This window comes from Salvia splendens, chromosome 12 (assembly GCF_004379255.2).
Source record: "Salvia splendens isolate huo1 chromosome 12, SspV2, whole genome shotgun sequence".
NCBI lineage: Eukaryota > Viridiplantae > Streptophyta > Magnoliopsida > Lamiales > Lamiaceae > Salvia > Salvia splendens.
Genome location: NC_056043.1, coordinates 28,018,951 through 28,043,005, shown reverse-complemented (window position 1 = coordinate 28,043,005; position 24,055 = coordinate 28,018,951). Strand labels below are relative to the sequence as shown.

The following is a 24,055-nucleotide window of genomic DNA, read 5'->3' as shown; positions in this document are numbered from 1 at the left end:
AATTATTGAGGGAAAAAAAGTACTCCTCAAAGCCCACTACAACCCTTGAGGGAAAAAGCATAATCAAGTTCACCAATACTACTAATATAATCACTAATATGCTATGGTTCGTTCGATTGACCTATTATCATATGATAATCTATTAAGAATTAAGTTATGAGATTATTTTAGTTAGATGGAATATAAATTGAACAACTTCTACATATATTAAGTGGGAGTACGGCATTGTTTAGTGCATGTTTATAGTTGTTTTATTTTATGTGTTTAGTTTGATTTTAATGTATTATTATTAAAAATTATTATTGATATTTTAATTTACAATTTTGATAAAAAAATCAAATCTCAATTTATTATTTTATTAATTTAAAGTTAAAAGATGAATCAATAGAGATTTGACTATTATGGAAATCGTAAAAAAATGCCAATAATAACTTTTTTGAACTTTACCGTGTAAGCTGTAAATACAATAAAAATGTTGAGCTAAATTTACCTACTTTCGAAGATCATTCATGGCATAACGAAGCTATGCCAAAAGTCCACTCATAATTAGTCGAAACATTAAGTGATGAAACAATACTTTATCGTTTAAATTAACATTAAGGTATCACTAGGTATGGACCATGCCAACATATTCATGGCATGAGTGAAATAATACAGACGTTTTTATTTGTTGATAGTTTTCAAATGACTTTGACAATTTTTTTTGACAAATACTTGATCATTATTTCCGATAGGGAGATTAAGAAAAAATGTATTAGGTGGATTAAGTAAAAAAAAACTAAAGTAGGAAACGAAAAAGGTAGAAATGAAGAAAGAATAAAGTAAGAGAAAGTAAAGTAAGTGGGAAGAAATGTGTTGACTAAAAAAGGGAAATGACTCCACTACTACGGAATATACTAAAATGATAAAATGAGTGTACTGCTATGGAAAGGATTGAGTAGTAAATAGAAGTATTAGTTAAATGTCACGTAGATATGCACTAGGTATAATTAATTTCTGATTTTAATTAATAAACTCTTAACTTAATTACAGATCGATAATACCTGCGGTTGAATTTAATTATCATAATAGCTGTTGCTACCGGAGTGATATTTTTAATGGATTGAACTAAGCTGTTTGCGTAAGCCACTCACATAATTCCACTAAAAAAAACCAAATTGTTAAATAATAAAATTCCCCGGTGGCAGATCAATTCACCGTCGTCGCCGACAGTCGCCAGCCATCACCTTCCATCACTCAACACTGTATCATTTCTCAATCGACATTCAGTTACGGCCCACACAATAATTCGATGACTGCCCGAAATTCGACGCTATTTTTGCTGACAATTTTCCTTTCCCTTGTGTTGATACACTCGGCAATCATCCCGTCGCGCCCTTTCAACATCTCCCACTACCTCTATCCGAAAGTCACGGCCTTAACTGAATCGGACATTCCTCTCCAGCCACCGCACTTTTTGCAGGTCGATTTGCAATCTCGAATTTGACTTCAATTGCTCTTCCTGTTTTGTTGGTCTTCATTTATTTTATTTATAGAAAGGTTTCCAAATGGTAGAGTGGTTAGAGTTTGTTGATCACGAATCTGTTTTGCTACTTTGTGGGTGTTGAAGAATTTGATCATAAATTATTCCAAAAATTATGTTAGAGGGGAAATCTCGTGTGTATGTTTAGTCAGTGAGGCTTCTTTTGTGGCAGTGTGATTGAGCTTAGCTATGAGTGGTTATCAAATCAGTGTTATCTTCATCTCTTTTTTTTGTTGTTTTTGGGATCTGATTCAGGGTGTTTTGGATTCGATTTCTAAAAAAGAGAAATGGGCTTTGGAGGATTTTTGGGTTTCAGAAATGGATGTAAAGAAAGCTAAATACAAGACAGTGCAAAGGTATGACTTTCGGGTTCATGTTGGGAAGATTGAAGTTGCCCTTAAGATGCATGATGAAGCATCAGAATGGAAGAAGTTGGTTAGGTTAAGTGAAAATGGGACATCAAACTTTGAGGCACTGGCTAGGAGAATTGGTTCCACGGCTGTAATTGATAGCTTTAAAGTTGAAGGCCCTTTGGAGTTGATGGTCGTAGGAGAAGATGATCGGCTGTCCCTTACATTTCCGGTATGTCTACTTTCCCTCTCTTTGTTGTGATCTTTTGAACTTGTATATAGACTCTACATTTTTAAAGTGACTTGGATCTTCAGTCGCAGTTTTCTAATTAATGAATAAAGTATTTTTGACATTTGTAATTGATAGATTATAATTGAGGTTAATGAAGGAAAAAAGGAACTAGACATGGAGATGAAGCAGATGCTCTTGAGTTATGTAGGTTAAATATGCAACACAAACTGGATCAAATATCAATATCCCAAATATGGGGTTAGTAGAAGAAACCTTATTATTATTGCTTGAAGAGTGTTATTTTTTGGTTTGTATTTAATCATTAGATCCTTTTGAGTACTAGTGTATCGATTAGAAGGTATATCAAAGTGTGAGTAAAGTCCATTATGATGAACTTTCTTGAAGCATGTTGAGGACTAGAGTATCCATTTTGCGTTGATGCAAAACATTCCTCTGTATAATGTAATGTTGTTCTAGGCTATTCATGTTCAGATACAATCTTCTTCTTAGGCCAGGAAATACCTTCCCTATTTTCCTTCCTAAAATTATCAGTTATCACATGTAGCTGATCGTCTGTTTCCTGAGGAGCTAAACGTCAGTGCAAGGCCCTCTTTGCTATATGGTTCTGTATACTGAGTTAGTGAGTTCCCTAAAACTGAGTTGTGTTTCAGTGATGTTGCATGGTGATCTGGTAATAAGTTAGTCTCTTGGGTTTTTCTGCTCGTTTCAAAAGGTTTACTGAGGTGGAAAGCCTCTTGGTCTGTTTTGGTCACATTAAATGAGTAATCAGTCCTAAGGTTTTTCCTTAGAAATGAGTTTTAAGATCAGATTTAATTTTGAGAAGAGAACCCAGTTAGAGGCAATGAACCCTTGTTTTAATAACCATTTGTTTTAGTTTAGGGGAGCCGGTGTTATTCGATGTCTTGGTGCTAACGTCATATGGATGAAGCCACAAAAGTGGACTTCACCCTGGTGGCCACATTCATTGGGTGCAAGTGGTGATGTCAAGAAATTGACTTATGAGTTGCTACGCCAGTATGGGTACCACCCATGGAGAATTTATTTATTCCCCATACGGTGCATCTTTATGTGTTATGTTACTTCAGGGTGTATCTCAGCATGTTGTGTGAATAAGTCCTTTCCACCAATGCCACAAAATATTTGACGCCATGACTTAGGCTCACAAAATCAAACGGTGAATTCAGTACACCCAAGAAACTCGAGTCAGCTTTGGTCCTTATTTTTATAAGTTTGGTTTTTGGGTTGGTGTGTGCAAAATCTGGTTTGCTCCAACTGGATATAAAAACTGGCCATTCTTGATTTTTCTGGTTCTAGTGCCTCCCTGTTACGGGTAGAATCTATGCGCTGTGGGGAGAATCAGCGGTAATCAGCAGATAGCCTTAAAAGTATATAGACATATCAGCAGATAACAATAATAATAATAATAATAATAATAATAATAATAATATTATTATTATTATTATTATTATTATCGTAGAACAATAAAATATAGAGATATACGTAAAAGTATATAGACATATTAGAGAAAAGTAGTAGGTCTCTTTGATTACTAAACAAAGCACATATATATAGTACAAGAGACAAAGCCTGACTAAGGCACATATCCAATGTGGGATACTTGTTCTATAACACTCCCCTTAAACTGGAGCATATATGTCAACCATGTCCAGCTTGGTACAAAGTTCTGATAAATATTTCCCTCAACAGTGTGAAGACATCGGTAACAGTAGTAACAACGGTAGTAGCAGTAGTAGCAGTGGCAGCGGTGGTAGTGGTAGTAGTAGCAGTTGTAGGGCAGAGTAGTAGTAGTGCATTGGTCATAGTTTACAGAGTCAATTTCTCAACCTGTTGTAGGTTCAGACTGTTCAGTTGAATCTGAGGTACTGCAGCAGTACAGCGACAACCCACTGGTGAATGCTTTTCAGGTGTTGATGTGTATGCATAAAATGAGCACTGATGCTTATTAGATTTGTATTGCTTGAGAAAATTTTGAATGTGATTGTTTTGGAAAAGTATAATATTCCAACTAAAAGAGTAAAAACACTAGTAGCATATGTGTTTGAAACCGAGGGAGAGGATCCCGCTAACTACTAGGAATAGAATCTCTGTGCCACCGGGTGAATCAGCAACAATCAGCGGATAACCTTATCACTATTAATTATTATTATCATTTTCTTTTTTTGTTGGTTTTATTATGTCTTTTGTAGTTGAGGCATGGGTTCTTCATTGGCTCGTTCCCATGGTCAAAAAATGGCCCTCGCGTGCTAGTGGGAAGGATTATAATTATACAGGGTTAGATAAAGTATAATAGTTGAATGCGACGCTTGGGCACAACACAATCTGCCTCCTTTGAGGAGAACATGGCGTTCATCAGTTAGGCAGGGGATCAATCTTCTGTTAATCATTTCAGCTAATAAATTAAATTTGTTGCTTCAAACACGTTTTTGGTTCTCTTCTGCTCTAATTCTCTAGGGCACCCGATGGATTGAGAGGCATCCTATGGTTAATGAATTACATTCTGGTACATTCTAGTTGTCTCGAGTCTGATGTTTGGACCTTAAGGCTAAGGTTCTCTGTTTCAAATGGAGCTATACCAACCTCTATCTAATTTTCCAAGCAAAAATGTTGTCAGTTGTTAGTTTTGAAGGGATAAACATAAGTGGATCTTGTAGACCACAGTTCACTTAGACACTTCCTTCCATATTATAGCCTTTATGGTGTTGTTTTGTAGGATGCCGAAGCACTACTAGGAATTCACGTGCATTTTTATGTATTGTTTTTTGTTTGCTGGGTTAATTGTCTTATAAATTAGAATCTTCGGGTTATGTTTAGCGATCTTGCAATGATAATACCCACAGTTTTTGTCCGGTTAGATTTCTCTGCCCATGTGTTATAAACTTATTATTTTTAAAGAAACTAATCCTTACCTATATCTAGTTTGCATATCTTCTGGGATAGTTGAGGTTGGTCTGTTCCTGAGCCTGTAGGAATTAGATATTGTTTATATATTATGAAAATGATCAATTAGGGTATTTAGGGTAATGACATTTGCATTGGATTTGGTATAATTCCTGGGCAGGTTCTGATAGGATTATTCTGGATTTCTTCCTTGTTTCACTTTTCCTTTTTACCAATTGTTTAGTTTTCCAGTCCTATATTAATTTCAATTTTGATTTGCTTGGCACGATCCTTGACTTTATCAAAATCCGACAAATGAGGACTGAGTAGACAACATTTTGACTCCTTAAAAACTGAACTCAGTTTTACTACTCAACTAGTTTAAACTTCTCCCAGAGTTTTCTTGTATTAATTTCTTACAAATTCATTGGGTGGATTGGTTGACATTTGGCAATAGTGATTATTGCCTCTATATGTGTATCACTATGGAGTCCACTCGTGTCAGCTTTGGAACTTCATAATTTGTAGTACTTCATTAATTTTGCCTGTCTTTTTTGAGGTTTCATAGAGGGTGAAGCCCTCTGAATTTGTTCTCATACATGTGGTGTTGAAGCCATTTATTAGTTTTATTCATACTGCTACAGTAACTTGTATGATAAATGTATTTTATGCAGTCCTACATCATCTAGTGACAGTTGATTTTCTTGGTTATTCATTTCAGTTGAACAGATCACACTTTGGTTTGCGACGGATATTAGTTGGGGAAGGCATAAGCATAGAAGTGAAAGGCGCTGAAGAAATTTCCTTATTCCATCCTTCCAATTATCAATTTCTGTATGGTATGTTCCGTTATAGGAGATGGAGTGATGTGGGGTCAGTCTGGCCTGCTCTATGCACGAGATTACTTCCTATATGTATTCAAGGATCTGCATCCGTGGTTGCCTACAGAAGTGGAAGGCCAGGTTCACCTATTCGGACTTCTTCTCGTTCTAAAGATGTGATAAAATTATTGCCAGAGAGGTGTTACGTGAGACGAAACTACGAGAGATCTGTGCATCTCCCTAATTCTCTAGGCACTAGAATCGCGTTGTTAAAAAGAGGTTTGAAGAGCTTCCTGAATGAGACAGACAATCCAAATACGGCTGCTATGGGGTCTCTAAAGGTGAGAATCAGTGCATTTCCCATGTATCGCTTCCCGTTGGAACTGAGAAGGAATATCAGAACTAACGATTCTTACTGGAGCACGCTAGCTGAGTGGCGAACGAGGCCTTCTACTGAACGCGTAAGGTTTGAAGTTGCAGCAAGAATCGAAGGTGAGGTTCTGAAGCCCCTGGTGATCAAGAAGGTCAGACCTCTTAATACCGATTCATTTTCTTGGAGTAGTTTATCATCAAATCTCTCGTTCACCGAGTTGCCCCCTCTGTTTCTCCCTCCCAAATCGTTGACTCTCGACGTGAAATGGTAGGAAAGCTTGTGTATAGCTCAACAGGTTGGAGCCTTTCCTTGTACCTTTTGTGTATCGTAACGTTTATCATGTAAGGCGTAGTGTTGTGCACAAACCTGTAGTGAGATTGTGACATGAAATCGTAGAAGGAAACAATGGATTTACTTGTGTAACTAAAAGATTTATTTTTGCACTTAGATAATAGAAGTTGCCTGAGATGATGTAAAAAAAATTGTTTTGTTTCAATCTTCTGTTGTGTCGAAATTAGTGAATATCTAATGAGGATCATCTGTCTTATAAATATTGGATGGAAGTGTATAATTGTTCGACGTTATTTCTTCTTGTGGTAATTTTTTTCCCAGCCCATAGACATGGATGAAAGAGTTATTTTTGTTACTGCTTATTTTGGTCGTGAATTACCCTTAAATACACCAATTTATAACTAAAGTTATTGTTGAAATTGTGAGTCGGGTCACTTCATGACAAAGGATAGGTTAGGTAGTGAATTTTGTCCTGAATTCACTAATTAAAGGCAAAACAGTCCTTTCAGTAACTATTTTTACTCATTATGTTAATTTTTGTAACTATTTTTTTTATCCCCTTTTACCAACTATTTTAATAGTAGTACCATATTAACTCCAAAACTTAAACGACTAAATTCGGATAACGAAAAGAAACCGCAATTGTTAGCATAATATTCCATTAACTCAAATATTTAATTCGATTCACTTTATTATTTTACAAATTTAGAAGTACAAAAATAGGAGTAGTACTTATAGAAAATTAGGGAGATACCTCAATCGTGCTACTGTGAAACCGCCGCCGTAATCGACGTGTCTCGATGTCCACCGTCGCCACCGCCACAAGCTTGTTTGGGAAAACATTAATGTCGGCGCATTTAGTGAGCCTCTCATCAGTCATCACCAATAAAAATGTGGACGCATCACGCATCATCTATTTTACTACAAATAAAATTATTATAAAAATCATAAGTCATTTATGTCCGGCTTCAATCATATATTAAATGTCATTTTTTAAATATAAAAAATTTCTTCAATCATATTGCAAATCTAATCTTATTTTTGGGTTTCTACGGAACAATACCAAATAGGACTTTGTAGTGTTGTAGCTACTACAAAAATCTCCGTGAGACATATAGTGTAAAATTTAAGTTTGATGTAAATTATTGGAGTATAATTACTTTTTAATGTGATATATACTTAAAAATATATTTAAGGTTGATGTAAATGGTTGAAGATTACCTAACACCTCTACTTTTCTTGTCTCTAAAAATAGATCTCTTTATTAATTTTTCTGTCCCACAAATGTATCCACATATAATTTTGCAATTTTTTTAATAACTAAACACTATTAATAATGTTGGTCTTACTAGTATCTGTTATCTGTTAGCATTATTTCAATCAATTTTTTTCTATTCTTCTTTTATTTTACTAATTTAGCATTATAATTCATTTCCAGAATCTCTATTTTTAAAGTTGAGGGGGGTAAAAGGAGCATTACTTTTCGGTTGATTCCTAACTGATACACATATTTTTAATATGATATACTATTATAATTAAGATCGTTGCAACCATTTATAAAAGTTGACACAAAGGCTAAATTGTGTTAACATGGATGAATCATTTTAGGAATGAATCTTTATTTTAGAAAAAAAAAAGCTGGGAACCGTGTCATGTCACCGTGAGAGGCCATTCACACGGTAAGAAAACAGTGATAGGAAGGATCACGCACGTTTAAGATATGCAGTATTTGATTAAAAAAAACAACCTCAATATTTTTAATAAGATGATGTACCGACAATATAATATAATACTAATAAAAATATTAGTGGGAACATTCCCTATTTGTCATGTTTTTATTATTTGCACCTGATAAAGACATCAATTTAAGGGTGGGGTACACGGCGTTATTTTCTTGCACAAAGAAAAGCCTTTTCTTTGGCATATAATATTCGGTTTTTGGTTATATTTTTATGATAATCAAACCACGCCCATAATAATTGATGATGGTATTGGCATTTTTAATTCATTACAACACATTGAGAATCCTAAGCGTAACTCAAACCAATTGCAAAGAGTTGTGACTTGTGCCATCACTATATAATTAACATGATTAAGCAATAGATGGTGAAACGTAACTTAAATGATACTAGTATAAATAGCAGTATATAAGTTGTCTCATTATAAAATATGAAGTATAGTAATACTATAAAATAGGAGAATTAAGTATTGTATGGCATACCAAATGTTAAATTAAGTCATAACATATCATATCGTTAAATAAGTCATGGTCATTAAAATTGTAAAGCAAGGGCATCTCAAAATTGTTTAGAGTAGTATGCAAACTAATAAATAAACCAAGTCATTGCATATCATACAACATGTCATTTTGGAATGTAATAAGACACCAAAGGTTTAAAAAACTAATGCAACACAAGCTCATTATTTATTGATTCCTTTTCCCAGTCATCATTTCAAAACTACAAATTCATCATTAAACCATAAGCTATAAAAAATTATGGCATTTGAAGAAGTTCAGCATTCACATTACACACGAAACAAATATAAACAAATTACTACTTTAACACATCATTTTGTCCATATAAAAGTCATTTTCTAACATAAATAATTAAGGTCATCTAAGCTCACCAGTCAAGTTAGCATAAAACACAAAACCTGCCATTCTCAAAACAAGATAGGCATTCCAATTTAGAAAAATGTAATGACTAATGAGTAATCTAGAAAATTGAATATTGTGTTGTGTTGACCGAATGATACCAACATTGTGATTCCATTCTCAATGTAAATCCAAATGTCGTTTAATTCATTGGATCTAGGCAATGAATGTTAGGACTGAATTACTCTTCTAATGAATTAGATCTTCATATAGTCGGAGTATTAATTATAGAACATTTATATCTTAATAATTTGTGATTGTGACATATACCTGAATTCAATCATTCTATAAAAATGTAAACTTGGCAAGATCAATAAAACAACTTCGTGCTATAGATTTAGGATGGCTTGGAAGTTGAAATAAAGCAAATAGATTTGAATTAAGGGTGGTGCCAAGAGATTGCAGCCTTGCTAAAAGAGATTGCAGCCTTTAACCATATTCCCAAACTCAAATAATTATTGAGAATAACAGAAACATCAACATTAAAATATTTAATTAAACTAGCAGTAGACGACAAACACCATTTATAGCGATATCACAAGCGAAACCCAGTGGAAGTCTCCTGAAACGACGTCGTAACATAGTCCCTCACCTCCCTCGCGATCACATTCCTCATCTCGTCCCAAAACCCCGCCGCCGCGCCGCCTATCCCGGGCGGCGCAAGCGACAATGCCGTCATCGGATCGTGCTCCTCCTCGCATCGCTGCTGCTGCTGCTGCTGCTGGCGGCGCTTCAAGGTGGAGTTCCAGTGGTTCTTAACGGCATTGTCGGTGCGGCCGGGGAGGAGGCGGGCGATGGTGGCCCAGCGGTTGCCGTAGCGGGCGTGGGCGGCGAGGATGGCTTCATCCTCGGCGGGGGAGAAGGGGCGGTGCTGGACGTCGGGGCTGAGCTGGTTGCACCAGCGCAGGCGGCAGGACTTGCCGGAGCGGCCCCTGATGTACTTGCTTATGAGGGACCAGTTGCGGGGGCCGTAGCGGTCCACGAGGCGGGTGAGGATCTTGTCCTCCTCCGCGCTCCACGGCCCCTTGATCCTCTCCCCGTTGTTGCTCCTCTGGCTCGAGGAGTCAGAGGAGCAGTCGGAGGAGGAGGAGCTCACTGAAGAGCAGCGATTCAACAAGTCCATATATGTGTGAGAATTGATTGATAGTTGGAGAGTTGGTTTGGGGGAGTTTTTTAGTGTAGAGAGCAATTAAAAGTGAGGTGTTTGTGAATTGTGAGTGATGAGTGAGGACGGTTGTGTTGTGTGTCTACCAATCTATATATATATATATACAATATATATATGTGTGTGTGTGTGTGTGTGTAGAGAGAAAGGGAATGAAGAGGTGCATGCATTTTAGGAGAATGGTTGGTTCTTGGAAACTGCTTTGTGTAAAGTTAGTGGGTGTAATGTACATACAAGTTCAATGCCAAATGCGCACTGATGCGAAGCTTATTTCCTATTCTTTACCCCGGATTTCATGTTAATTATAACTCACCAAGTCGTGCTTTGAGTGTAGTTTCGGGTGTTAGAAGCTGGAAGTTCGTCGGAAATGCATAGCTGAGATTCCAGAGAGTTCGCCCGGTCGGGCGTTTCCATATTGTGCATGCGGAGTCCAGAAAGTTCGCCCGGTCGGGCGTTCTGATTTCAACTAAACGCCCGGTCGGGCGTTTCCCGCGAGGCCATGCAGTAGCCTTTCGCCCGGTCGGGCGATTACCTCCTTTGAATTCGCCCGGTCGGGCGTTTTAGTCGCGTAACTGCGATTTTGCAGTTGACCCAGCGGTTGAAGGATTAAAAAGGCTGGGAAAATGAATTGGAGAGGGGGGAACGAGACAGAAAAAAAGACAGAGGGAGAGAAAGGAGGAGAGGAAGAAGAGAAGGAAGGCATTCCGGCCATTATTCCGACCATCCATTCCCGAATCCCGACTCCACTCGACGAGAGCATCACACCTATGGTTTTATTTCTACATTCCACCATGTGTATAGGCTAGGCTCTCTTTGTTGCTCCGAGTTGTAATCTAGGCTTGTGTATTTGTTTTAACACCTTGAATCGTATGTTTGATACCAACAATGTGTTTGATAATTAAAATGCTACGTTTTTGGCTAATGATGTAGTGTTGTTAAATCTTAACTATTGTCTCTTTAACATAGCTTAGGATTGATCGTTTGTTGGTATGCTTTCGATTTAGAACTGTTCAGGGGATAAATTGATAGTGGATTAGGTAGGTGACTATAGTAGACGACATTTATTCCCGCGCATCCGCAGGAATTAAATGTCGTTGAAAGTTAATTCATGGAACAAGTGTTCAGCTGACTGTGAATTATACGTCGCAAACATGTTCAGTGCACGCGATTAGGTTGATAATTATAATCCCGTCGTATGTTTCGTTGTAAATGGTGTAAAACAACGCAAGCTTAGTGAGCAACTTGGAGTGACCTGTCTTTCTCGTGTCAAAAATCTCATTTCAGTAGCTTAAGTTAGTTAACCATCTCAAAATCAAAACAAAATCTTTTTATACTTTGTGTAGTCATATTAAGTGTAAGCAATCTCGCCTCCCTGTGGATCGACACTTGAAATACTACTACGATACTGTATTCTTGCAGTAGTGTAGTATTATTAGAGTTAAAATAATTGAACTTGATAATCTTTATACATTGATTAAGAACTCTAAAATATCGCATCAAGTTTTGGCGCCGTTGCCGGGGAGGCAATAGCTTGTTTATGCTTAATTGTTTTAGTTTTTATTTTATTTTGTTTGATTTTTCTTTTTGAGTTTTATAGGTACTTTGTTCGTGTTCTACGGTGTGATAGCCATCTACCACGTCCGGACTTGAAGACGAAGGAGTGTTTTTTTTTTAGGTAATTTTTAGCTAACTCTTAGTTTAGTTTTTAGGTAGTTTAGTTTTTCACTTAAGCACACACTTTTTATAGTACTTACCCCGAAGTTGTCGAGAGGTCTCGCTTTCGGTAATTAGGAAATATATTGTGCTTGTGCTTGGTGTATTTTCTGTTGTGTAGATAAAATAAAAAAAAAAAAAAAGAAAGTCGTGAATGCACACGAGATCTCAGGGTACACCGCCTTTCGGATTACTCTGTTATCAAAGAAGGAAAGGGTCAGGAAGTTCAGCCGGGTTTGAAATTCAACAGGATTCGCCGAGTCCAATCAGAGATAACCCATTGTTTGAGAATAGTGACAGTGATCTGGAAGCTGAGTCGATGGCCGACAATAATAACAACAACGCTGTCCCACCACCCGTTGTGAGGTTTGGCGACACTCTTAGATCGGGAATTGAGTACCCCGGAGAGTTTGCTTATGCGAACAACAACATCAACATTCCACCTCACTACATTAGTTTGGTGAATGGGGGGAATCTTTTCCATGGACGGGATGATGAAGACCCGATGAGCCACCTCAATGCCTTCTACGAGTTGACGAACTCTCACAGACCCCCGAATGTGGAACACAATCTGATCAAGAGGGTCTTATTCCCATTCTCTCTGAGGGAGAAAGCAAGAGCTTGGTATGACTCTATACCGGGCTACAACATTGAAACATTCCAAGAGTTGAAGACGTTGTTCCTCTTAGAATATAATTCCCCGATGAAGATCGAGAAATTGAGAGAAGAGATCACTTCTTTCCAACAAAAGTATGATGAGTCCTTTGCAGAAGCTTGGAAGAGATTCACAGACTTGATAAGGAAATGCCCGAGCCATGGTCTAGCTCCGGGGCATGACCTTTTGAAATTCTACAAGGGACTCAACAATGAAGGCACGAGACTAGTTACTGCAGGCTCTAATGGAAACCTGGATGACTTAACGCATGAGGAGGTGAGAGCCTTATTCCAAAGGTTGGCTAACAATCAACGGAACTGGCACAATCCAAGGAGAGCAGCGGAGAAAGGAGGAGACACATTCGGTGCTACAAAGGATGCAGAGAGAGTATCTGCAATTGAAGCTCAATTGGCAGATATAAGCACCCAGATGTCGTCGATGACAAAGGCAGTGAAATCGCTGCAACTGACTCCTCAACCCCAAGCAGTGGCAGTGATGAGATGTGGATTGTGTCAAGGAGGGCATCATACTGATCAATGTTCTAGTCTTCAAGGACCACCAATCGAGGATGTGAACTACATTGGCAAAAATGGCCAAGGGTTTAACCAAGGCAACCAATACAGCAATCAGCAGAATTGGAGGCCTCAGCAATCGAACTGGAATCAAAGTGGTCCTAGCAACAACTCGGGGAACCAATGGAGGACAAACACTCAACCCCCGGGTTATGAGAAGAAGCCATCGGTAGAAGATCAATTGGGACAGATACTCTCCTTCATGACCAAGAGTCAAAAGGAGAATGAGAGCTTCAAAGAAAGGACGGTAGAGAAGTTTGGTCAGATGGAGGCTACATTGAGGAATCTCGAGACTCAAATTGGGCAGATTGCTACAGCATCTCACACAAGAATTCCTAATGCTATCCCGAGTGATACGGTGCCCAATCCTAAAGGTTTTGAACAGTGCAAGGCAGTTAAGTTAAGAAGTGGAAAGGATCTTGAGTCTCCAATCATGCTAGATGCACAAAATGGCTCGAACATCTTGCACGCAGGGGCGGACAAGTTGTTTGGCTCACAAACCTCGCACGCAGGGGCGGACGAGGGGATTGAGTGGGCTACTACCGAAGCTAGGGAATGTCAACAAGAAAAAGAAGAGTCAACCATGAGTGATATCCACAAGAAGAATCCACTAAGTCCGGCAATGGACCCGAAGTGTCCATTTAATTTTCCAGATTTTATCCCGCCACCACCTTTCCCAGTCGAGAATAAGAAGAAGGGTAGGAAAATAATTCAAGAGAAAGGACTCGATTGGATGATGAACATTATCAGGAAAGTTAATGTAGATGTGTCCCTGGTGGATTTGTTCCTACACTTTCCTAAATTCTCCAAGTTTTTTAAGGATCTTATTGCGAAAAAGGAGAAGATACAAGACGATGGTGTGGTGATATTGAGCGCATTTTGCTCACAATTTGTGAAGGGAAAGATGCCGGCAAAGAGAAGAGACCCTGGAAGCTGTGTGATCCCATGTGAGATGGGAGATAAGGAGTTCCCAAAGTGCCTACTTGATCAAGGCTCGGGAATATCATTGATGGCTCTGAAAACCGCACGGTCAATCGGTCTAGAAGCGAGGATTGAACCAATCGACATTGACCTACAATTGGCGGATCATTCAATTGTGAAACCAAAAGGTATCATCGAGGATGTCTTGGTGAAGGTTGATAGATTTGTACTCCCGGTTGACTTCATTGTCCTAGAGATGGAAGAGGACAAGGATATGCCTATCCTATTTGGTAGGCCATTTTTAGCAACCGGTGATGTTGTGATAGAGACCAAGACAAATACGGTCATGTTTCGAGTAGATGGAGAGAATGTGATGATCAAGCAAGAGAAGGCGGGGAAGCGCCTATTGGAGCCTGGATAGAGGTAGACAAGGATGAAGAAGGTCGAGCCAACGACTATAAACAAAGGCGCTGATTGGGAGGCAACCCAAGTTTTTTTGTTTTTATTTTTGATTTCATATGTTGGAGGTTTTGTTTGCTCAATTCTTTCCTCCAACATTTATTTTGAATTGAGTGTTTCTTTTTGTAGTTTTTGTTTTTTTTGTAGGAGCAACTGGGAGTTAGGATTGGAGCTTAGGAGGAAGCACACCTGCAAAGGATTTTTACACCCACCCTCCCACCCGAATGCACTATGGACGTCATGCCAAGTTTGGGGGAGTTTCCTTTCCCTTTACTTTATTTGTCTTCTTTGCATGCATTGAGGACAATGATGCATTCAAGTTTGGGGGGGTTATGAATGATTTGTGATGTATGTTTTTTGGGTGTTTTGCGTGATAAAGATGTTTTGAATCTATGTAGTTGACGGGTGCATGCTTTATCTTCGGCTTTCTGGTTAGGAAATCTTACTTGATCTTACTTGATCTTTGAAGCTTAGGATAAATGGAATGGGTGCATGAATTTATTTGAAAGAGCATGTTGTGATTACATCCGATTTCTTAAGTTGAGGAGAGTATGAAAATCGCATGACTTGTGGAAATTATTTTGGATTGATTTGCTTTATCGAGTGAAGTGCTTGCGTTCGTTTGTGTTAACGATTTGGGAGGATAAGGCACTAGGATGAACTCCATGGCCAAATGATCACATGCCTAGTCCATCAAATGATCCCCTAGAAGCCACCTTGAGTTTAATTTCTTATTCTTTGTGTAAACACTTAGCCAAACACTTAGCCACTGAAATAAGCCTAATTTTAGCCTCATCGATAGACCTTGCTACTATTTGGGTGCTAAATACAAGTTGAGCTTTGTGGTTTGAGTTTGAGTGTGGGTGGTGAATTGTAAAGAGTAGACATTTCTAGACTTGATAGAAGGTGAAAAGAATGAAGTTCTAAGAAAAAAAAAACAAGAAAAAGAAAAAGACGACCTCCAAATTCACAAAAGTCGAGGTCTTTATAAAAAAAAAAAAAGAAATAAGTTGATGAAATAAAGATAGAGCTTCTATGTTTGTTTGTGTAATCTCGTCTGGAATAGATCTCAAGTTTGGGGGAGTGTGGGTTTGGTTGTAATTTTTCGTTGGTTAATCTTTGGAAGGAAGTTGTAGGAGGGAAGATTTTGGCACTCAAATGTGTAGCCTTTGAGCTCACTATCCATACTTATCCTACCTCGTCCCTAGCCCCATTACAACCTTGAAATAAGACCTTGGACCTTATCGTTGATGCTTGTGGATGTTGTGTAAAGAACTTGGTAGAGTTAAAGAGGTTCGATTTGAAATCTGTGAGTCTATGTGGTTAGTATTGCTTAATGAGTCAATGATGATGGTTTGAGTTGTTTGATCGCATGCTTGGACTTATTTTGAAGTGCACCTTAACTTGACGTTCTAGGGGGATGAGTGATTGTTCTTGAGAGTGGGAAATCTCGATTGGAAATGTTGGGGGTTTAGATTTTGTCACTCACGTCCCTACATGATTCTTTGTGATGAAAATTTCTCTGCGGGGTAGACTTGCGTTGAGTTTTTGTGCTAAAAAATGTACCTTGCTCGGGGCGAGCAAGAGCTTAAGTTTGGGGGTATTTGATGCGAAGCTTATTTCCTATTCTTTACCCCGGATTTCATGTTAATTATAACTCACCAAGTCATGCTTTGAGTGTAGTTTCGGGTGTTAGAAGCTGGAAGTTCGTCGGAAATGCATAGCTGAGATTCCAGAGAGTTCGCCCGGTCGGGCGTTTCCATATTGTGCATGCGGAGTCCAGAAAGTTCGCCCGGTCGGGCGTTCTGATTTCAACTAAACGCCCGGTCGGGCGTTTCCCGCGAGGCCATGCAGTAGCCTTTCGCCCGGTCGGGCGATTACCTCCTTTGAATTCGCCCGGTCGGGCGTTTTAGTCGCGTAACTGCGATTTTGCAGTTGACCCAGCGGTTGAAGGATTAAAAAGGCTGGGAAAATGAATTGGAGAGGGGGGAACGAGACAGAAAAAAAGACAGAGGGAGAGAAAGGAGGAGAGGAAGAAGAGAAGGAAGGCATTCCGGCCATTATTCCGACCATCCATTCCCGAATCCCGACTCCACTCGACGAGAGCATCACACCTATGGTTTTATTTCTACATTCCACCATGTGTATAGGCTAGGCTCTCTTTGTTGCTCCGAGTTGTAATCTAGGCTTGTGTATTTGTTTTAACACCTTGAATCGTATGTTTGATACCAACAATGTGTTTGATAATTAAAATGCTACGTTTTTTGCTAATGATGTAGTGTTGTTAAATCTTAACTATTGTCTCTTTAACATAGCTTAGGATTGATCGTTTGTTGGTATGCTTTCGATTTAGAACTGTTCAGGGGATAAATTGATAGTGGATTAGGTAGGTGACTATAGTAGACGACATTTATTCCCGCGCATCCGCAGGAATTAAATGTCGTTGAAAGTTAATTCATGGAACAAGTGTTCAGCTGACTGTGAATTATACGTCGCAAACATGTTCAGTGCACGCGATTAGGTTGATAATTATAATCCCGTCGTATGTTTCGTTGTAAATGGTGTAAAACAACGCAAGCTTAGTGAGCAACTTGGAGTGACCTGTCTTTCTCGTGTCAAAAATCTCATTTCAGTAGCTTAAGTTAGTTAACCATCTCAAAATCAAAACAAAATCTTTTTATACTTTGTGTAGTCATATTAAGTGTAAGCAATCTCGCCTCCCTGTGGATCGACACTTGAAATACTACTACGATATTGTATTCTTGCAGTAGTGTAGTATTATTAGAGTTAAAATAATTGAACTTGATAATCTTTATACATTGATTAAGAACTCTAAAATATCGCATCACGCACCCCATTTGTTTACAAACTAACTCATATTTTGTGTGCAAATTTGCAAAACCTGTTATTAAAACAACCCAACTTCCAACTAATATATTTGTAATTAGTTACCAATCTATTTGAAATAAAATTTAGACGGTTTTTTTTTTATTAAATTAGTTATTTTCATAATGTCTATCTGTTTTTTATCCATCCCACTACAGACCCAAAAATAAATAAGGGTATATACTCAACTATAATGGGACAAAAAAAGAGTGAAAAAATAAAGAAGCTATCAAAATTGGAAATACATTAGGGTTAGAGAATCGGTTGAATTGCAGGCATAATGTAAAATGGGGATGGCGGTTGTATAGGCTCCATGGTATAGTAGGTTCGGCGGTTGACAGATTTTGGAACTTTTACTCCCTCAACATTGTGCATATAGATAAATGTGTAGCATATTGAGTGATGAGAGAGTCCATCGTAATAAATTGTAGTAGTAGTAATAAATATAGTTGATAAATGTTAGCTTTTGAAACAGTACTAAAGTAATTTTGTATATGGTACGTTACCTAAATTCATATTTTTAATTATAAACGTATATATTGAGGGGTTGGGACGTGACAATATTCTTATCTTTATGTCTGAAAACACTTTATTATTTTAATTCGAAAAATATCATATGCCTATAGTAATTAGAACACTATTATGTTTTTGTCACATTTCTCCATATATTTGTATATACACAATTTTCGTCTAGCCTCTAATTGGTCCAATGATTGGACTATATATGATAAAAATTGATTGTTTAAGTGCATAAATTGATCCGTTTAGCTCCAACACAATGTGATCTAGGCCTTTGGAAATACTACTAGTATGACCCTTAGCTAGGTTGTTTGTAGCATGTTCAATGCTCCATTTACGAAGGCTTTGACATCAAATTTCTAAACAATACTATACTAAACAAGAGAGTACGAGTTAAAAAGGTCTCATCGTAATCGATATCTTCTGCCATTAACTAATTAATCCTCTCGTGTCTTGCCTCGTCTTGCATCCCACCGTTTTATAAATATACCCTAAGAAAATTGAAATGAAGCTTAGTTGGTTCAAATGGTAACCCAATCCTTCAAGGATTACGTCAATGCCTATTCTTAGATATTTTTACCAAACATTTTCGAATAAATCGTATTTGTTCACATAGTATTAAATATCATGGATTGAAACGTAATCTGCGATTAACATGTGATTGCGGATTTATAACAGATTGTGTTTTGTCTCTTCATAAATTAAATGACGTTTTAGGAAACAATCATAAACTGAGAAACACCGATTTTGTGGGATTAAGTACTTTAGATTCATTGAATGGGGCAGTTAATTAAGCTTAGCATAATTTTGGGTATTAGTCTAGATTCAAAGTTTAGTGCTGTCCTCTCTCCGTACAACAATTAACAATGTTCCTTCGACATTCAAATATCCCAATTTCGAATAAATCTGCAATATATGAAATTAATTAGCTAAATATTAGTATATAGGTTCAATTGATCTTACATATGCTACTGATTCTGTGATTATGATTCTTCACACTTTACTTAATTTTACTATTTACCTAATGCGCATTTTGATTATGATTCTTCACACTTTACTTAATTTTACTATTTACCTAATGCGCATTTTAAATCAACAATCCTCTTTTTTTGTCGTTTCTGTATACAGAAATGCACGCTTTTTATTATTATTAATCACATGGGAGTGAGCAGTTTCAATTTAATCAAACTTTGAATCAAATCCACATACTAGACTCAAAGCCTTGTACGGATAAAAATTACTGAATTATAACCAAAATTTTGTTAATAAACTAAAACGCTAAATTCAAAATATGTTTGGCGATTCCTAAATTTTTAATTTAATCCGATTTTTGTAATAAGGTCGTATAACTTAGTTAAAATTTGTCATTGTATTCAAATTAATTTCAATTAATCACGTATAATTTCAGTTGAAACTACTTATGCTCGGTCGGATTTGCGGACTAAGGCCGAAAGTCTCTCAATGAGTGGCGGAGTTTGAACCCTTGACCTCAAGGTCACGACAGGCACTGTCAACTGTGCTACAACCCATTAGTTAAAAAACCAAAAAATTATTGATAAGTAACGTTAACCAATTTCACCACACCTTGAATTTTCACAGGGTCATATTTGTTAAACCACCTGCTCATATGTAACTTCCAATGTGTTTAATGTTCGAAGTCTTTTCAACTACAATCTATCATAATCTAAAGTGCCAGTTTGGTGAAAAGACAATGATACCCTTTTTGGAGGGAAAATGGAGAGATGAAGTGACTTTTATTTCTTTATTTTATTTTGAGTATTGTTCAATAAAATTCTAGCTTCTTGAGAAAGTTTTGAAACACTTTTAAATAGAGTCTGCCATTAGTTGAATCTACATTTATGTATCATGGACTAATTTTCTAATTTTCTGATTGCAAAATAAGGGGTGGTTCTGCTCCCTTGCTACCTTCTCCTCATTCTCCTCATACTACTTCTCCCGTTTCAAGTGATACATCTTCAGTATCCTCCCAAACTCCCATTCAACCTACACCTTCTTCCGTTCCCGCCCCAGTTGCTCCTTCCCATCCTATGATCACCCGTACGAAAGCTGGCATCTTCCGTCCTAAAATTTACCTCAATACCACCTACTCAAAATCCTCAATAGTTGTCTCCCTTGTCCTCCCAAAGTCAGCTACTGCCGCTTTGCTAATCTCTGTTTGAAAGCAGGCAATGGAAGCTGAATTCTTGGCCCTTCTCAAGAACAAAACATGGACCTTGACCACTCTCCCTCTTGGAAAGAACTTGGTAGGTTGCACTTGGATTTTCAAGTTAAAAAAGCATGCTGATGGCTATGTTGCTCGCCATAAGGAGAGGCTTGTGGCACAGGGGTTCTCTCAACAACCAGGCTTCGATTACACCGAGACTTTCAGTCCAGTTGTCAAGCCGACCACCATCCGTCTGATCCTTAGTATTGCAGTATCATCCAACTGGGGTATCACACATCTTGATGTTAATAACTTCTTTCTTCATGGGGATTTGCAAGAAGAAATATATATGCGCCAACCCCAAGGTTTCGAGCAAGGTGGCCCTAATTTTGTTTGTAAGCTTAATAAGGCCATCTATGGGCTAAAACAAGCATCTCGGGATTGGTTTCTTACAGTTCAAGGTGTTCTTTTTTTCGATTCTCTCAATCTAAGGAAGACACTTCGCTCTTTTACCGGGTTCAAGATAATGAAACTATTTACATTCTGATATATGTTGACGACATGCTCGTCACCGGTTCTTCCTCATCTGGAATCAAGAAAGTAATTCAGCAGCTCAGTGATCACTTCTCGCTGAAAGATTTAGGGGAAGCGAGTCAGTTCCTTAGTATTGAAGTCACTCATTCTGTCGATGGGATACATCTCAGTCAGAGTGCCTATATTAAGGAACTTTTAGAAAAATTCAAGATGCAGGATGCTAAGGGTCAGCCTACGCCCATGATCTCAAATTCCAAATTGAGCAAAGTTGAAGGAAATCATGTGGCTGATGGTAAATCATATCGAAGTTCCGTCGGGGCCTTGCAATATGCGACGATAACGTGACCAGAAATAGCATTCTCTGTGAATAAGGTAAGCCAGTTCATGGCCTCTCCTTTGGATGCACATTGGAAAGCCGTGAAACGAATCTGAGATACCTAGCCTGAACGACGGATTATGGGCTTCAAATCAAACGTTCAAGAAACATTGTGAAGGCTTTTTCTGATTCTGATTGGGCGGGAGACGTCGATGATCGAAAATCAGTATCTGGTTATTGTGTCTATCATGGTGAAAATTTGATCTCGTGGTGTTCGGAGAAACAGTCTGTGGTGTCTCGTTCCAGCACTGAAGCAGAGTATCGAAGTCTTGCCCAAGCGGCAACGGAAGTGAGTTGGATTACATCTATTCTTGGTGAAATTGGACTGAAATCGAAGGGAGCACCGATAATTTGGGTAGACAATCTAAGCACTATTGCCTTAGCATCAAACCCAGTTTTTCATGCACGAACAAAACACATAGAGTTGGATGTTCATTTTGTTCGAAATAAAGTTGCGGCGAAGCAAATTGAATTGAGACATGTTCCATCTTATGATCAGGTGGCAGACATCTTCACCAAGCCACTTGGAATCCAATTCTTCTCCAGGCTAAGAAACATTGTGAAGGCTTTTTCTGATTCTGATTGGGCGGGAGACGCCGATGATCGAAAATCAGTATCTGGTTATTGTGTCTATCATGGTGAAAATTTGATCTCGTGGTGTTCGAAGAAACAGTCTGTGGTGTCTCGTTCCAGCACTGAAGCAGAGTATCGAAGTCTTTCCCAAGCGGCAACGGAAGTGAGTTGGATTACATCTATTCTTGGTGAAATTGGACTAAAATCGAATGGAGCACCGATAATTTGGGTAGACAATCTAAGCACTATTGCCTTAGCATCAAACCCAGTTTTTCATGCACGAACAAAACACATAGAGTTGGATGTTCATTTTGTTCAAAATAAAGTTGCGGCGAAGCAAATTGAATTGAGACATGTTCCGTCTTATGATCAGGTGGCAGACATCTTCACCAAGCCACTTGGAATCCAATTCTTCTCCAGGCTAAGAAACATGCTAAGTGTTTGTTCCTTATCCTCAATCGAATTGAAGGGAAGTGTTAAACCACCTGCTCATATGTAACTCCCAATGTGTTTAATGTTCGAAGTCTTTTCAACTACAATACATCAAATGTAGAACTTGAAAAGACTTAGAATGCATAAGGTCTTGTGTTTCTATTGATTTCAGATTCAATATGTTTAGACTATAAGAGCATCTACATCCGTGCTCTTGCCAACGAGCACGGATGTGGGCCCCGGCCCACTTTTACTCACTGCTCTTAGGCAATAGCACAACACCCACATCTGTGCTCTTCCGCAATGACATGCTCAATATTAAAATGCATTAAAAATAACTGGAATAATATTACAAATTACAAAAAAATTAAAAATTACATAATTAAAATCCTAAAAATTAAAAATTACATAATTAAATTCATAAAATTAAAAAAAAAAACCACTACTCGTGGCCGAATTTCACCTAAATGGATGATGAATGTGTGTATTTATAGATGATTTTGGGATTAAATTTTTTTAAAAAAATTTCAAAAAAAATTTCAAAAAAATGGTAATAAAATCTGTATATTTTTGGGAATCCAAAAATATATTTTTTTTAATTTTTGGTATTATTTTCAATTTTTTTAAAAAAAAAAATGCCAACGACCAATAGAAACGTGTCACGTCGCCCTGCTCGCTGGCACGGACGTGCTCTTAGCTAAGTGCAGCGCCGTGTCAGCGGCAAGAGCGCAGCGGCGGACAGCGGTGTCGTGCCGCTGGCACGGACGGACGGACAGCGGTGTGATCTCCGCTGTGGATGCTCTAAATAATCTTGATGTAGTGCTCATTTGAGCAATGCAGATTTCCAATATACAATATCAGTTCCTTCTTATTGTCAAGAAACGAATTATCTAAAATGTCTTTCTCATCTTACCTTATTGGTTCTTACTGCATTGGTGAGCTGGGTTGGTACCTCTGATAATATTAGCATTAAACTGGGCTAAAAGGCAACTCGTTAGAAACACATAGTGAAATTTAAAGTTGGGCATATGTCGTTATAAGTATAGATTCACACAATCAAAAATCAATAAATTATAGATAATAATATTACTACTAGCAATAATAAGATTAATGTATACAAAAACTAATTCAATCATATTTTCCCCCACGATCATGTGTCACATATTGGTAAGATTAATTCAAACTTGTGGAACCTTGTATGTTTTCGGTAAGATTAATTCAAACTTGTGGAACCCTTGCTATATACTTTTCCATCGATGGTACATCTTGATTAAACATCAGCATCATTATTTAATGGTGTGATATTTTTAAAGATAAGGTGAAGCAAGAGGGCATGGAATGTGGATATTTAGTGAATGATGCATGATTTGTACCAAAACAGAAGGAATAATATTTGATGTTTTTCAACAATTGCGGCAGATATGTATTAAACCAATTACTATTTGATGTTTTTCAACGCTTCATGTAATATGGAACCCATTTCCAGCCTGTTAAAATCTCCTGCTGATTTCGTCGGAAATGTAATTTGACTTTTGCACCTTACTCACTATCACCTATTAATATTCGTGTTCCATTATTAATTTTATGATCATTTTAATGGTAAAAAGCTATTACTGGTTTATAGGGAACCATGTTATTACAAAATTTTGCATTTTACTCTAATTTAAAATATCAAATTAATTATATAAAAAACATGCATGAACCTTAATTATTGGATTTTAAACGAATTTAAATATATTGAATCCAAAATATAATGAAATATTAAAAAAAAAACGTGACATTAAAGTGAGATCCCAAAACTGGGATAGAGGATCTCAAGGCTAGAAAGTCATTTTATGAGATTACCATGCCAAATAGAATTTCTCACTGGATTTTAAGGGACTATATATTTTGAGTGATTACATAGATTGATCAAATATAGA

General features: G+C 37.6%; 3 protein-coding genes and 1 non-coding gene across 4 annotated transcripts; 2 read left to right on the top strand and 2 right to left on the bottom strand.

The window, feature by feature from the left end:
- The first annotated feature begins 1,098 nt into the window (after window positions 1-1,098).
- LOC121757232 lies at window positions 1,099-6,768 on the top strand. The gene is made up of 3 exons (XM_042152747.1): window positions 1,099-1,462; window positions 1,778-2,104; window positions 5,745-6,768. Exons 1-3 carry the CDS (start codon window positions 1,292-1,294, stop codon window positions 6,486-6,488), a joined length of 1,242 nt encoding a protein of 413 aa, XP_042008681.1. The 5' UTR covers window positions 1,099-1,291; the 3' UTR covers window positions 6,489-6,768.
- A 2,775-nt stretch (window positions 6,769-9,543) lies between these two features.
- Window positions 9,544-10,421, bottom strand: LOC121757205 (transcription factor MYB73-like). Its single transcript, XM_042152720.1, has one exon. The coding sequence runs from the start codon at window positions 10,285-10,287 to the stop codon at window positions 9,700-9,702; it is 588 nt and encodes a 195-aa protein (XP_042008654.1). The 5' UTR covers window positions 10,288-10,421; the 3' UTR covers window positions 9,544-9,699.
- Window positions 10,422-12,196: 1,775 nt separating this feature from the next.
- LOC121757825 lies at window positions 12,197-14,611 on the top strand. Its single transcript, XM_042153299.1, has 2 exons — window positions 12,197-12,450; window positions 12,592-14,611. Exons 1-2 carry the CDS (start codon window positions 12,197-12,199, stop codon window positions 14,609-14,611), a joined length of 2,274 nt encoding a protein of 757 aa, XP_042009233.1.
- On the bottom strand, window positions 12,758-12,864 carry LOC121759773. Its single transcript, XR_006041719.1, has one exon. It is a non-coding gene; the product is annotated as a small nucleolar RNA R71 (small nucleolar RNA).
- Window positions 14,612-24,055: the final 9,444 nt, after the last annotated feature.

Excerpts from the sequence above, each read along its gene's own strand:
- LOC121757825 (XM_042153299.1), top strand. The coding sequence starts at position 12,197 with ATGCACACGAGATCTCAGGGTACACCGCCTTTCGGATTACTCTGTTAT. Across the intron at positions 12,451-12,591 it reads GGAATTGAGTACCCCGGAGA|ACCCCCGAATGTGGAACACA; the intron begins GTTTGCTTATGC and ends GAACTCTCACAG.
- LOC121757205 (XM_042152720.1), bottom strand. The coding sequence starts at position 10,287 with ATGGACTTGTTGAATCGCTGCTCTTCAGTGAGCTCCTCCTCCTCCGAC.
- LOC121757232 (XM_042152747.1), top strand. The coding sequence starts at position 1,292 with ATGACTGCCCGAAATTCGACGCTATTTTTGCTGACAATTTTCCTTTCC. Across the intron at positions 1,463-1,777 it reads AGCCACCGCACTTTTTGCAG|GGTGTTTTGGATTCGATTTC; the intron begins GTCGATTTGCAA and ends GATCTGATTCAG. Across the intron at positions 2,105-5,744 it reads GGCTGTCCCTTACATTTCCG|TTGAACAGATCACACTTTGG; the intron begins GTATGTCTACTT and ends TATTCATTTCAG.